General features: G+C 43.1%; 1 protein-coding gene across 1 annotated transcript in view; it reads right to left on the reverse strand.

The window, feature by feature from the left end:
- Positions 1 to 9,913: 9,913 nt before the first annotated feature.
- Positions 9,914 to 14,791, reverse strand: part of LOC138747116 (cytoplasmic phosphatidylinositol transfer protein 1-like) — a 185,449-nt gene continuing 180,571 nt past the window's right edge. The window contains exon 10 of the mRNA XM_069906061.1: positions 9,914 to 10,534. Within this exon, the coding sequence (XP_069762162.1) occupies positions 10,269 to 10,534 (266 nt within the window). The 3' untranslated portion in view covers positions 9,914 to 10,268. The remainder of the gene's footprint in view (positions 10,535 to 14,791) is intronic.

A 14,791-nucleotide genomic window follows, 5' to 3' on the forward strand; every position in this document is an offset into this window, starting at 1 on the left:
AGACATTGGAGCAGAAATGGGCTATTCAGCCTATTGCGCCTGCCCTGCCATTTAATCTTGAGCTGATCCATTCTCCCACTCAGCCCCACTGCCCGGCCTTCTCCCCATCACCTGGTTAATCAAGAATCTATCAACCTCTGACTTCAATACATCCAATGATGTGGCCTCCACAACTGCCTGTGGCAACAGACTTAACACCCTCTGGCTGAAGAAATTCCTCTGCATCTCTGTTATAAGCAAATGTTCTTCAACCCTGAAGTTGTTCTGCCTTGTCTAGACTCTCCCACCATGGGAAACAACCTTTCTACATCAACTCTGTCCATGCCTTTCAAAATTTGAAATATTTCAATCGGACCCCCCCCCCCCCTCATTCTCCTAAATTCCAAAGAGTACAGGCCAAGAGCTGTCAAACGCTCCTCATATAAGCCTTTCATTCCCAGAATCATCCTCGTGAACCTCCTCTGAACATTCTCCAGCATACTCCAAACTAGGTCTCACCAGGGCCTTATAAAGCCTCAACATCACATCCCTGATCTTATATTTTATTCTCCTTGAAATAAACGGCAGGATTGCATTTGCCTTCTTCACCACTGACACAACATGGAAGTTTACCTTCAGGCTGCCCTGTACGAGGGCTCCTAGGTTCCTTTGCATCTGGGTATTTTCAATTTTTTCCCCCATTTTGAAAACAATTTGCTCATTTACATTCGATTACTTAATTCAATATAAATCATGTACAGGAGGCAAAATACGGTGACTGAAAGCTAATGAGGAAGCAAAAACAAAAATTTATTTCTTAAGAATAACTAAGCGTTGAAGGAAAGACTCCAAACTTGCAAAAGTTAACCACAGTGTTCGAGAGATTTGTTGGCAGCAGTTAAGACTTGACATTAAAAATGTGAATTGTATTGCCCTAAATTTTCATGGCTTGTTTCTAGTGGATAAATGAAACAGATGTGTCCTGCTGGGTGTATTGCTCATTTGAGTGTCTCACAAAGGTTCTGTTCGAGTTGCAGTACCGCAACTTGGACATCATCAGTCAAAAGTATTTGCATGGATGCTGGAAAAGTGATTGGATTTATTCAGCAAGAACACAGAGGTTATTGTTCTTCAGCCAAAATCCAGGCAAATATTGCGAGCGAGAGTTAGAACCATAGAACACTACAGCACTGAAAACAGGCTATTCGGCCCTTCTAGTCCATGCTGAAAACATCATAACGCTAGTCCCACTGACCTGCACCTATTCCATAACCCTCCAGACCTCTCCCATCCATGTACCTATCCGATTTATCTTTACAACTGAAGGGTGAGCCCGCATTTACCACACCGGATGGCAACTCGTTCCACACTCCCACCACTCTCTGAGTGAAAAAGTTCCCCCGAGCTATAGGCATACTTTCTTTTTGTGTGGAGACAATCCAATGAGAATGGTCATGAACTGCCTTCCAGGTGGGGAAAGAGCTCCCGCTCTGCTGTTAAAATGGGAGTTTAAAGATTTTGACAACAAGGATTCGCAGTAAGAGCCTTTAATGCGACTAGATCCTTTAATCTGAACTCCAAATATGCATTGAACCTGAAAATTGGTTCATTTTTCCAAGGAATATAGGTGAAATTGCAGTGCTCTTATACCGTCATCACTTTTCTGACCGTGTGTTGCCTTCTGAAATACTTGTGGAAATTTGCCTTCTGTTGTTTTGCATTAAATGTCGGTAGTAGTTTGACACGTGTATTAAACTACTTCTGAAATGTGGCTCCATTGACTTCAACAGGAGTGAAATATAGCAAGCACCCATGCTAATATTCCAGACATAATGCATGCAACAGAGCTTAAAGATCTCCCCATTAATCTTCAACCCTATTCTGAATCTGATTGCCATTCGATTATTTTTTTGAATGCAGCTAAATCACTGCAGCTTTTACTTTGGCTTAAAAAAAATGGCGGCACTGGCAGAGGTGCCCTAACGGTAGCGCTGCCGCCGGAGGACCCATGGGGAGGGGGGAGCGGAGACACAGCACTCCTCTGCAAGGTTCTACCACCCAGTCCAACTGTCATAAAGACATTAAATGGCCTACTAAAGGAGCTTGACAGTGATTTATTTTAAAATCCTGCGACCCTTGGGCTCTTGGTCGAAGATGGCAGTGCCAAAATTCAGCCACAGCCTCGAGGGGTTGCAGACTCCGGGGAACAAGAGGACTGGCACATAAAAATGGGGAGATCACTCCCCCCCCCCCCCCCATTTGAGATCAGACACCACCCGTGGGATGGTGACCACGGCGGCAGACCAATGAGGGGCTCTGCGGCTGAAGAACACACAGGCCTGTTGGTGTCTTGAGGCGAGGAACCCACGCAGGCTATGACCTGCTGGCAACTGCGGTCAAGGGACTTGCACCAGGCTGTGGACTGCTGGACACTGGCTCGAGACTGGATGAAGGGGCACCAGGTATTGGCACCAAAATGTGAGAGGGTGCCGAGGGGCTTCCTGATCAGGCCAGGGGTTTAGATCTAAAGCTCAGGTTGCCGATGGTTTGGTTGAGTGACTCTGGAGGACTCTCAGGGGGCAGTTCTCATTTTTATAGGTGGCTGAACTGACAAAATGCCTGCCATTTCCTATATCCTCTCTCTATATATACGTCACACCTAATTTGTGTTCCTGCTCTCATTACATGAACAGGGCAAGGACATTGATATGAATGGGGCTTCTTATAACATCAAGCACTAAACCAAGATGAGAGAAATATATGAATTCTTGAGCTCCACAGTGATAGTTAAGACATTAACTAGATTATAGCCCATCACTACATTTCAATGTATAACTGGTTCACTAAAAGATAGAATACTTAATTTAATAATATAAAGTATTGGAAGGTTGGACTCACTAATTTTCTGCAGAGTTCTCGTCGATTAATTCCAATGAGGAAAGGATTGTCTTATCCCCAAAATGTGCTGATTCTGGCCCTTGTTTTCTCAGGTCTCTCCCTTGCTTCTCTCTTTAAAACGCCATCTCTCTGTATATACCTTGTGTTTGTCCTCTCTCCACATCATGAGATTCTCTCTGTGGGGATTGCCTCTCAGAACTCGGTTTTGTTTTGTTCCGTCCTCTTGCTTTCCTGGGCATTCTTTCTTCTTCCACTCAAACCCTCAGGTCACGACCCTCACTGCTCCTTTTCCATGTCTCCAACTTTCTTTCCTCCGTCTCTTGTATCAATTTAGGCCAGGTTTCCCTCCAGCCTGGATTTTCCCCTCTCTTTCACGATGATGTCCTTTTGTTCATTCTTCTTCCCGCCCTCCCCCCCTCATATCCCCCCACCTGATTTGGGTCTCTCTAGAAATCTCTCTCTCCCTATCTATACTGAGTCACTCTCTTTCTTGACCCAAACCTCACTCTATCCATATCCTGGGTCCCACTCCATCCCATGTATCTCCCTCTCTGATCTTCTCCTCTAACACTATTCAAGGTCTATTGACCTATCTCCCAATTTCCCTCCATCCCAGGACTCTCTCTCTCTCTCTCTAATTTATCTTTCCTGGGGTTCCTCACTCCATCCTGCATCACTCTATCCCAAGTCTCCTCTCTCACTGTCCCTAATCTCCTTGCCAATTTCTCTCTATTCTGGGATCTCTCTTTCTCTCCTGGGTCTCCTTATTACTCAGTACTTCCTCTCCAGGTCTTTTTCTATCTCTCCCTCTCGATCCTGGGTCTATCTCCCAGGTTTCTTCACCTCTCCCCCCCCCCCCCCCCAACTCACATACACAAACTTAAAGTCTCTCCGACAACTGCCGAGAAATAAAAATATAATTTCTACTTGCGGGCTAATTTTGAATGGAACACTGTTATCAGTTTGATCCATTCGGTAAGTGCCGAGCACAGCTTAAAAGTATAGAGGCGGACGAGACGGGATATTGGAGTGTCTGCTGCCAGGATCTTACTGTGCGGCCCCGACCAGATGGCGACGTCTCTCTCCATGTTAAGTATCACAAGATTTAGTGGGACCGCTCACTCTTGCAAGTTTAAGTACAGGGGTAGTAAAGAGTATCCACCAATCATTCCCTCAACTTGCAGTCTGGCCTCGCCACCACTCCCGATTCACTAATGCCTGTGTGCCATACGGGAAGTTGGGGAGCAGACAGTAATCCGACTTGTTGGGAGAGGAATGTTCTCTCAAATTTACAATCACATCTCCCTCATTCGTGGAGTTGATCTTTTTATTTAGAGGTGCCAAGAGCGTCACTCTGGTGAGATCCCACTGGCAGCTCTGCTCCACTGCTTTTGCTTCTCTTTCTGACTGTAAGGGGTGCCGGGCAATTTCTGGTTTGTCAGACTTGTGGTAAGTCAAAGGGAATTTTGTGTAATATTGCATTTTATGTTTTACTACACGACAATAAAGGATCCTTGATTTCTTCTCCATGCATACACAGCTGAGATAGGAGCTGATATCCCTGTTAACAATTAACCTTAGCACCATGGTAAAGACGCGTTGAGTTATTTGCTCTGTTCAGGTGGGGCTTGATGAAGTTTGAATCTTTATGAAGTTTTTACTTACTCCTTTGTACACAGGATGTGGCCATTGCTGGAATTTAGTGTCCATAAATTTTTGAAGATGGAACTCGCCCATTGTCAGTCCTTTTACAACATTGGCCCAGTAATAATGATTCGCTAAAAAAATTCCTTTGAAGTGAAAAAGCAGAAAAAGCTGTATTGTCCAGCATTAAATATTCACAACCTTTGCTACAATTATGACCACCAATTTGCTGTTTTATGCATCTTTTATTATTCAAAAGTGTAACTACACAATGGTCTTAAGTAATATAAGCAAACCCTGACTCTTCAGCACACTGATAAAGCCTGACTTAATCCCTAGAGTTCAAATCCCAGAACCATTAATATGTAGCAATATGTTCATATACCACCATGGACAACAATGACTACGTATAAAGCTAAGACATTCTTTTTACTTCCTGTGTTATCAATGCATTAAACTAAAATTATACATCTTCTGTAATATTTACAGCTACTGCAATTAACACTCATATGAAGGCCATTCACAACTGGTTGCATTATATTTCTTTATATACACATTATTAAGAAATCACCTCGCATGGTGATTTCAACAGATTATGCAGCCTCTGTGCAGAAGGTAGCAAGTGTACACAGTGCCATTATTTGTACAAACTGTCTTGTGTAGAAGTAGCGCAGTTGCATTTCAAAATGAGTCATTCCAAATAAACAAGTCACAAGAACATGGAAATAAAGAACAGAAGGGAAAAGAAAATCCCTGGTTGCTATGGCATTTCCTCCGAGTCACATCGATTCAGGTAATAGTTGGTGTTCCACAACAGCTTTTTGTTACTGACAATAACTCAGTGGTGGTACCCAATAATGCTTTGGCCATGTTATCCTTCCGGTTCATTGCCCTTCCCTCCCCCCTCCCCCCCACCCCATACTGCTAGCTTATAGCAAAATCCTTGATTTGTTTCAACGTGGCAGGTTGAGCCAAAGTTATAGCGTTTCTTTTAAAAAACAATTGATTGTTCTTTTTTTTAATCTTCTGGATGGCAATGTAACATCCTGCCCCATGCTTCTGCAATGCTACCATTTGGCTTTTAGAATTGGCCCACCTCCTTCGGCCTTCTCAGGCATCAGCGATCTCTATTCAGTGCTTCCTGCATTGAAAGAGGGAATCAACTGTGACGGCAAATCCAGATTAAACATTTCTTCCACAAGCAAAGAAAGCCTCCCAAGTGAGGGCTACTGTACAATGGTCCAATTCCTCGATGATGAAGCAGAAAAACTCACTGGGCACCTCAGTGTAAAATCGGAGTGATTCCTTGATCTTGCTGAGGTTTGTGGCCAGGAGGCGCAGTTATAGGGGCCTTCTCATGGAACTAAAATGACTGGAGACCTTTGAAGCAGAAAAGGAAATGATGGAGTCTGTGAGCTGCTGGAGGGAACTCGAGGTTTCTGGTTGAGACCCTTCTCCTGACCTGGAATGATGGTGGGTCCAGTAAGGCCAGGAAGAGTCACCATTCCTACCTGTTGCTGCCCAACAATGTGCAAAATTCTATTTTTAAGTCATCCAGAAAGGGCAATTATTAAGGAAAAGCACCACTGATTTTGTCTTTATTAAATACAGAATTCTCGAGCCTTAAAATCAGTGTTTTAGAGGAAGAAAAAGAAACACAGTTCATGTTTAACTGAAAGCAGAACCACAGACTTTTACCAGACTACTATATTAACATTTTAACTAACCATTCGAAGACACTTTAAATTGCACATTGTTAAACAGGTTGACAGAAGCATTGATGGTTTAACAATCCGAACAGAACCTGTCAGAAGCTGCTGTTCCATTCACAAACCTTTTCACTGGTGGCCACAGCTGCTTCCCATTTAGAACTGCCAGCCTTAAGATGGCATAGACTTTGCATCTCAGTATCAAGCGCCTATAAAGGTTTTTTTTTCTCTTTGAACCTGAGCAAAAGCTTCCTTAAAGATTTGATTAATTCTCCAGACTAATAATTAGTATTTCATAATTAAAACTTTAACCAAATGTACACAAGAATGGATATGTATCAAAGGCAAACCCTCCAGACATTCCCTCAACTGTTTTTAAGACATGAAACTTTAACAGAATTGTAAATATGGGTAACTGATTGACGCCAGTGATTTACATTTCTTAGGAGAACATAATGACAAATGTTAACAAGGAACTGTAACAATATACCTCAAACAAATTCAAAGAGATATGCTTATCAACTTTTAAGAGATGCTGCCATAAAATGTCTTAAGTACTGTACCATTTCACTGTGATCTTTGAGTGAGGGTTGATCTTAAGGTGAACTTTCTATTCCTCACTCCCGCTAGCATAATGTAATGAACCTGTATTGTATCCACTATGGTCCTGCCGAGTATTTTTCCATCTAAACAGAGCGGGCTGACCATCACAGTTGCCCACCACAGTTATCCATACTGTGACTGGCATCGAAAGGGATGTCATGTAGGACATTGTGATTCAAAGTTCCTGAGGATGTGCTTAAAGTACCATTGTCTTGACCACTTGCACTGCTATGGCACATGTGACATCACATCCATTTAATGGGAATGAGCGTAATCCAACAACCCAATGATTTACTTGTTCTGATTCTCTATGAGGAGAATTGTTTACTGTTAAATTGACAGGACTTGAAAAGTAATTGAGGTTTGAAATTTTCCTTGCCTGGGATGTCCAAAATCACAGTCTCAAAATGTGTTCTCAACTATTCGGAGCAGAGATGAGAAGTCCGCCACAACCCCCCCCCCCCCCCCCCCCTTAGAGGGTTGTGAATATCTGGAACACTCGTTCTTAGAGGCATGTAAAGGTTGGGTTCAATAAATGACAGAGATCAAAAGATTTTTTTTTAGATGTTAAAGGAGTGGAAGAAAATGTTGAAAAATTAGCCATGATCATCTTGAATAGAGGAGCAGGTGAATGGCCTGCATCACCTTCTATTTCTTGTATTCAAACATGGACTACCAGAGGGTCGGTGTAATTTGCTTTATGCCTTCTCATCGTCAAGATATTCAGCAGCAATAGGGATTCGAACTTAAAGAAGTGAAGAAGGCTGTTGGCTAGAACAACTCGAAGGACAACAATCTTGTTGGATCTTAGTATCTTTCCTTTGCCAAACTCCACCTCTGATCTCTCAAATAGAGGTGTGAAATCCACATCAGAATAGGTAAGTTGACTTTCACACGGTAGAATGCACTCGTCCAGCCACTCTCAATCTTTTTTTATGGCTCTCCCCCCCCCCCCACCCACCCCCCCGGACTCTCCTTAATTTTATGGGCCCCCTTCCCTGTGAGGCAATCAAGTTTAGTTAGTTTCTTCTGCACTTCTGTCCTATCGACTACATTAAAAAAGAATTTAAAAATATTTATGTTCCGTGAGGTGAAAAGAAAACAAGGCTTTTACTTAAGTTTAAAAACACTGGAGAAACTCAAGCTGGTCCAACAGTGTCCTTTATATAGCAAAGATAAAGACACACAACCAACATTTTGGGCCTGATCCCTTCATCAAGATACGAGCAAAATGGAGACAGGTGCCTAAATTCAAGTTTCAGTTTCAGGCTCAAAACTGGTTACATGTCTTCATCTTTGCTCTATCAGGTACACTGCTTCACCTGCTGGGTTCCTTGAGCATGGTGCTTTTGCTTCAGTCACAGTGTCTGCAGACTTCTGTGTTTTTCTCATTTTCCTTAAATGTGCCATGGCCTCGTTGAGAATGGCTGCTCTTGACTGATTCCCGTACAAGTAAGCGAACAGCCAAGGGTGGAAGGGTCACAAGAATCCTATCCTATTTTTTTTGTGATAAACTGAAGTATTATGTCAAATCCGGCCCACAATTCCTACCTCATGCTGTTGAGCTACAAAGCAATGGGGGGGGGGCTCAGTTCAATCCAGCTTACCACTAACTCTTGTCTATTTATTAATGAATGTTGGTATTGCAGGAAATGTCAGCTTTTATTGTCCATCTCTAATTCAGTTAAGAATCTTTTACATTGGTGAGTTACCTGTAAAACAGAGAGGCAGGTTTACTTCCCCCATAGTCTATCTATTGGATTACAACAAAAATCTGGTATTTCCTGGTTACTAATAATTAGACACACTTACATTACAAATTTATTTGAATTCGCCAGCTGACCTGGTGGGATTTGAACTCCCATCTCTGGATCTATGGTCCACAACTCAGGCTGTTCATTCAGTAATTTACCTGCTGTACAAACACGCCATTTTTGCAACTGTTAAAGCTGTGTCTTGATAGTTAATTCTGAGGTGATCAAAATGCCTCAGATTGTGTGGTGACATGATTCATTTGCGCGATGCTACAGAAATAAAGATCTTTGGGGACATTTGAAATCACATAGAATATGACGTAGCTGCAATGTCCTGTTGCTTTAAAAGAGTTTGGTGGTAATTTATCAAACCTGGTAGTAATCAAGGCTGAATATGTATTTGAGGATTTGCCACACAGTAAATCAGTGATCAACTGTCTCATAATTTAGTTATTTAACTAACTGTTGCTATTAAGAATCCTTGGTGTAAGTACCATATTTATAGAAAAATCGTGAAAAGACAAAATTACCAGTTAAATTAAGACCATGTAAATGGTTTAAAACCCCGAGAAGGTGGTGGTGAGCAATCTTCTTCAACTGGTGCATTCCGAACGTATACCCAGAGAGTTATTTGGCAAGATTTCCAAGGTTTGGTCCCAGCAACAATGAAAGGATGACGTATATCCAAACGAGATGGCAGGTGACTTGGAGGTGCTGGTCTTCTCTGTGGTCCTTGTGGTGGTGGTGGGGGGGGCGGGGAAGAGGTCACAAAGGTTTGGAAGTTGACTTGGTGAGCTGCTGTTGACCATGTATCTCTCGATTTAGGGAATCTGATGGTGCACGACTTGGTGGGGAATTTAGTTTTAGGTGGCAGATTTAGGTTTAGATTTTGAAAAAAAAAATCATATTCAACACAGTTCTGGAGATCCAGGAGAATACAGGTAACAATGAATAAATATGGATGGAAGAATAACACAAGAGAAGAGGGTGGTGGGTTGAAGCACGACGTTGTGAGAGAAACCTCTCACAGTTTTGGGACTTCAGGCTTTTTGTAAAGACCTGTGGAGGAACAGAATGTGTGCCATAAAAGAGGAATTTTGGTGGAAGAGAGCTTCACTGCAAGTACTCTGAAAACATACAATGCCTAATTAAGTAAAGAGAACATTATCGATGCACCTCGGGTGTGAACTGGTGTCGTGGGAAGACACTAATCCCCTTTAACGTAGTCCCAATCTACTGTACTTTCTGCTTGCAAGACAACGGAACCTTACCTGGTTCACCTCAGCCCTCTTCCCACATATTAGCAATAACATTTAGATTAAAACCTTTGTAAATAAGTCACAGGCGTGCTTTAATATAACAGTGCACACTACCAGTCATGCTAACACAAAGTCCTGAGTCAGCCTCAAAGTCCAAATAAGGAATGATAAAGAGAGTTTAGTAAAATACAGCAATACTGTTAAACACAGCCTCATCCCAATCTCCATCACAAATGCTAATTTATGGCTGGTCGGTATGAATATAAGCTTGCTGTTGTAAAGATCGTTGCACAGAATCTTTACAGGCTAAAGCTTTAAAGAATTCCTTAACAGATGGCTTTTTTTTTTCAGTTAAGTAGCATTAGATAAATTGAACAACTGAAATGTCACAGAAACCGCTGCCTCCTACAATGGAGCCAGCTTTACTTGTTTGCCGAGCGCTCCCGGAGCTCTGGCAAGGTCAGCATTTCTGGGGCAGACTTCTTCCGTGGTCTGTCCTTTGGCACGCTGAGAAAATCTGGTGGGTCACCACTCAAAGGTGTGGAGGGAGCGCTGGCAGGGGCACTGCGTGTTGCCGGCGGCTGGGCCGCTTCACTGATGGAGATAGTGGGAGCCATGATGCCAATCTTCTCATTTGTAGCCTCCTGAGTTTGTTTCTCATACTCTCGAACTTCGTCCATCGTCATATCTGCCAAGATAAACGGGAGAAGGGTGGGAGGGAACAGGAAGATGACAGGTGAACCCCTGGGTGGAACCTCTTGGATTCAGTAATATCTGTGCACTTTCACATGAGTTTACTACCACCTCTTAAAAATAAAGTTGACCGTACAAAGATTACTGTCAGTGGCATAAGTCAGTGATAGGATTCTGATACAGTAAAACCTCAATGGAACACGGTAGTTGGGGTCCAAGATTTCATACCGCGTTACAGCCGAGTCGCGGAAGAGATGCATATATGTCATTATTCAGGAAGCAGGGAAACAGAATACTGTGTTCCAAACCCTATATTAAGACCTTTAAACTCCACATATTAACATACACATCTTGTAAACGAGTCGTAAAAGTCCATTTTTGAGTTTGTGGCTGTTCGCCACTGTTAGCCTGGCCTCCTAAAATCAATGTTTGGGGTCCACAGACACCCGCGCTATAAGCGATTCCGCAGATTAACGAATCGTGTTCTAACGAGGTTTCAGCTGACATTTCCCCATCAATAGGAAGAAGTGCTAAGCAAGTTCGCGGCTTATTCTCCGTATCAAGAGACAGTGGAACACACTGTGGTCACGAGCCTAAACAGGCAAGATTTCTATATCCCAGAGAAAAGGGGTTTGGAGTTGTGTTGGGAGGATGTGGTTACAATGTGTGTTCCCTTCTGCTGCACATGGAGACCAGCCCACCAGATGTTCAACCACAGTGCCATTTTATCACCATATCCCCATGTCCCTTAGTGTCCAAGAAAATGCGGATCCTTTGCCTGGCACCCAGTTGCTGGGCGAGATCACTGGGCAGCACGGTAAGGATAGTATTTAGTGCAACGCTATTTGAGTGCCAGTGCTCCAGGGTTCAAATCTGCCGCTTTCTGTAATGAATTTGTACATCCTCCCCATGTCTGCGTGGATTTCCCCCAAATGCTTCAGTTTCCTCCCACCCTTTTAAACGTACCGGGGGCAGCACAGCCTTGAGGGCCGGAAAGGCCTGTTACTGCGCTGTTTGTCTAAAAAAAAAATTCTTTCACACATTACTTCTCTCAGATCGATCTCTATCTGTGCCTGGCAATCAGAAGGTGATGCGATCTTAATTTGACTGGCCTACACGTGTTGAGTTGGAGTTGGATGGACTTGCTCAAACATCCTTGCAGACCACCATGTGTTGGGGGGGGGGGGGGGGGTGGGGTGAGCTAGAATGTCTCCAGCTCCTGAAAAATATGAAAAAGGACACTTTGAATGTCCACCAATTTTAGAGCTGAAGTTTAAAACAGGAGCAGAAGCATTATGCTGGTTTTCAAACAGCCATGAAAATAGGTTGGCATTTCAGGTAGTGGTTAATGTTGTAATGTTACTAGGTGCTAATTTTTTTTAGGTGCGGGAGCTCATCAAAAACAGCGACAAGGCTTGATCCCTTCATCGAGATTTGAGAAAATAAAACACAATGCTGGAGAAATTCAGCAGGTCAAACTGCTCAAGCCCAAAGGACACTGTAGGACCTGCTGAGTTTCTCCAACATTCTGTTTTTACTTCAATCACAGTGTCTGCAGACTTTCGTGCTTTACTCTGGGATACTCAGGAGGGCATTATTAGCAGTCAGCACTACGCCATTATAACGCCAGTGACCCAGGTTCAAATTTGGTACTGCCTGTAAGGAGTTTGTACGCTCTCCCCATGTCTGTGTGGGTTTCCCGTGGGCACTCCAGAGTGCATGGAGAATGAAGGTTAATTTGGGCGTCATTGGGGCATCACGGATTTCAATGCCCAAAATCGGCTTCTACCAGGCCCAGAGCACCTAACGTGACCAGCTCAGTGGCCCCTCAAATTTTTAACTTAAACTGTTGTTACAGTGACTTACGTAACTGAGAAGCTGCAGCAGGGAAAACGTTCACTGTGTTCGGAAACAGTACAGATGAATTTGACATTAAATTCTCACTCATGCATTCGATGTGACGAGGTACATGTTCCTGCTTCTTCTCCAGGCCTCACACTCAAGCCAATGTCACATTCCCAGTAGGGAAATGTTGGGATCAGATCCAGGTATCTATGGAAGTTCCCCGTTTCCTTCCTGCTTCTGCAAAAGACCTGCTAAACTCCGAAGGAAGACAGTGGGATCGCAGAAAAATCATCCCCATTTAAAATGTCGCCCGAGAATTTTAAATTGGGAGTATAGTGACCAACTGCTCAAGAACCCTCCAACTGCTTTGCACATGAGCTGCAGTTTACTACACTTGTCTAAAAGGTTCAGTTGCTGAGGATGGATGTACAAATGCACACAGAATGATTAAATATAATTCAGGGAATTGGGATCCGACTTCTGTCATCTCAGGAATGAATGGAAAATCATGTAATGACAGAAATTGGGTAAAACATCTTGATGGGGCTGCGCACTTTTAAACATACACCACAGTAACAGGCTCTTCGGCCCATGAGCCCGTGCCACCTAAGTACAACCCCAATTCATTTTGAAGGGTGGGAGGAAACCCAGAAGACTTCCTTGCTTTTGCTTGACGCTGAGGTAAAAGAAAAACCATCAGGAAGACAAAACAAAAGATAATGCTGAAAACGCATCGCTAGATCAGCCGCTAAATATGTGAGTGTTGCTAACCATGAGCTAGCTGAGTTCTTCCTTCCTCCATACTTTTTGGCTGTATCAGAAGCACTCAGCCTCCTGCTGACCAAGTCAACCAATGCAGTCAAATTGAAGACTCCATGGGATTATTTTGAAAAAAGAGCAGGGGAGTTCTTCCTGCCCTGAATGACATTTGCCACAGAAAAGGGTTTGGGGATACAACTGCCACACGGAAATATCTACATATGAATGAGCTTCCATAATATTAAATCTAAAAAAAGACCAATGAGGTCAAAAAAAAGGTCAAACTTATTTCCCTACAAATCACAGTGATAGTTTTCTCTCTCTCTACTTTTACTAATTGTTCCCTCTTATTAGTCTTGTGTGCTTTTGCGGCAATACTATGGAAGTATGGTGACAATAATGAGCGACCTCTATGTATTTTTCACCATTCAGACAAAATCAAGGCAATCTGGCTACGTGGATCTGAAATCAGCTTGCAGGTGGGAGGTGGAAGGTAGTGATGGGAGGCTGTTTTCTTCTTATATAGAATTCTGGATCGGCGTAGTGAAAGGATGGGTGCTGGGGCTCTTGTGATGGATATTAATGAGTTAGATGTGAAAGGAGGAAAAACCCAACCCCAACCCACCAATTTTCCCTTGCAACCGCGTCTGCCTGTCCCGCATCGGACTTGTCAGCCACAAACGAGCCTGCAGCTGACGTGGACTTTTTACCCCCTCCATAAATCTTCGTCCGCGAAGCCAAGCCAAAGAGATGTGAATGTAAGTGGGTTTGTGAATGAGATGAAAATTGGTGACAATTGACAATGAGGAAAATTGTTTAAGGTGATAGCAGGCTGTAGATCAGAAAGAGTGCACTGGCAGGTAGAATTTAATGCTGTCAAGTGCAAATTGGTGCATTTTGGCAAGTCAAATACACCATAAATAGCAGGGAGGTAAGGAAATTCCCTGGAGCTTAGAGAATGAGGGGAGATTTGATAGAGGAATACTCAATGATGAGGAGTAAAAATAGAGTAAATACAAGTACGCTTTTCCCACTGATGTTAGATGAGATACAAATCAGAGGAGATGGGTTCTGGGTGAAAAGGGAAAAGCTCAGGCAGGACCTCTTCACATAGAGAGTGGCGAGAGTATGGATCAATTTGGATGGGTACATGGAGGAGAGGGTATGGAGAGATATGCACTGGGTAGAGCAATAGTTCAGCACAGTCTAGAAGGGCTGAAGGGCCTGTTTAAGGGCTGTATTGTTCTATGATTATATGGTTCAATGATGAACAGAGAGGCCTTGAGGTTCAATTCTGTAGGTTCCCTGAAAGTGGCAGATAGTTAAGGAGGTTTAGCTTTATAGTTCTGGACACAGAATATAATAACTAAAACATCAGGTTCCAACTTTACAAAACACTGATGGATTACATTGTGCAACTGTGGACGCCTCTCCATAGAAAGGACATGGTTGAGCTGGAGAGAGTGTGGAGGAGATTCGCCTGGATATTGCCCAGATTGGAAGACCTTGGTTATGGGGAGATGTGGCAGAAACTGAGCTTGAACAAAGGAGGCTGTGGAGTGACCATATGGAGGTATATAAAATTATAATCGGCATTGATTGGGGAGTAAGAATGGTAGAGGTATCAAAAATAAGAAGGCATAAGTTT

This window comes from Narcine bancroftii, chromosome 12 (assembly GCF_036971445.1).
Source record: "Narcine bancroftii isolate sNarBan1 chromosome 12, sNarBan1.hap1, whole genome shotgun sequence".
Taxonomy (NCBI): Eukaryota; Metazoa; Chordata; class Chondrichthyes; order Torpediniformes; family Narcinidae; genus Narcine; species Narcine bancroftii.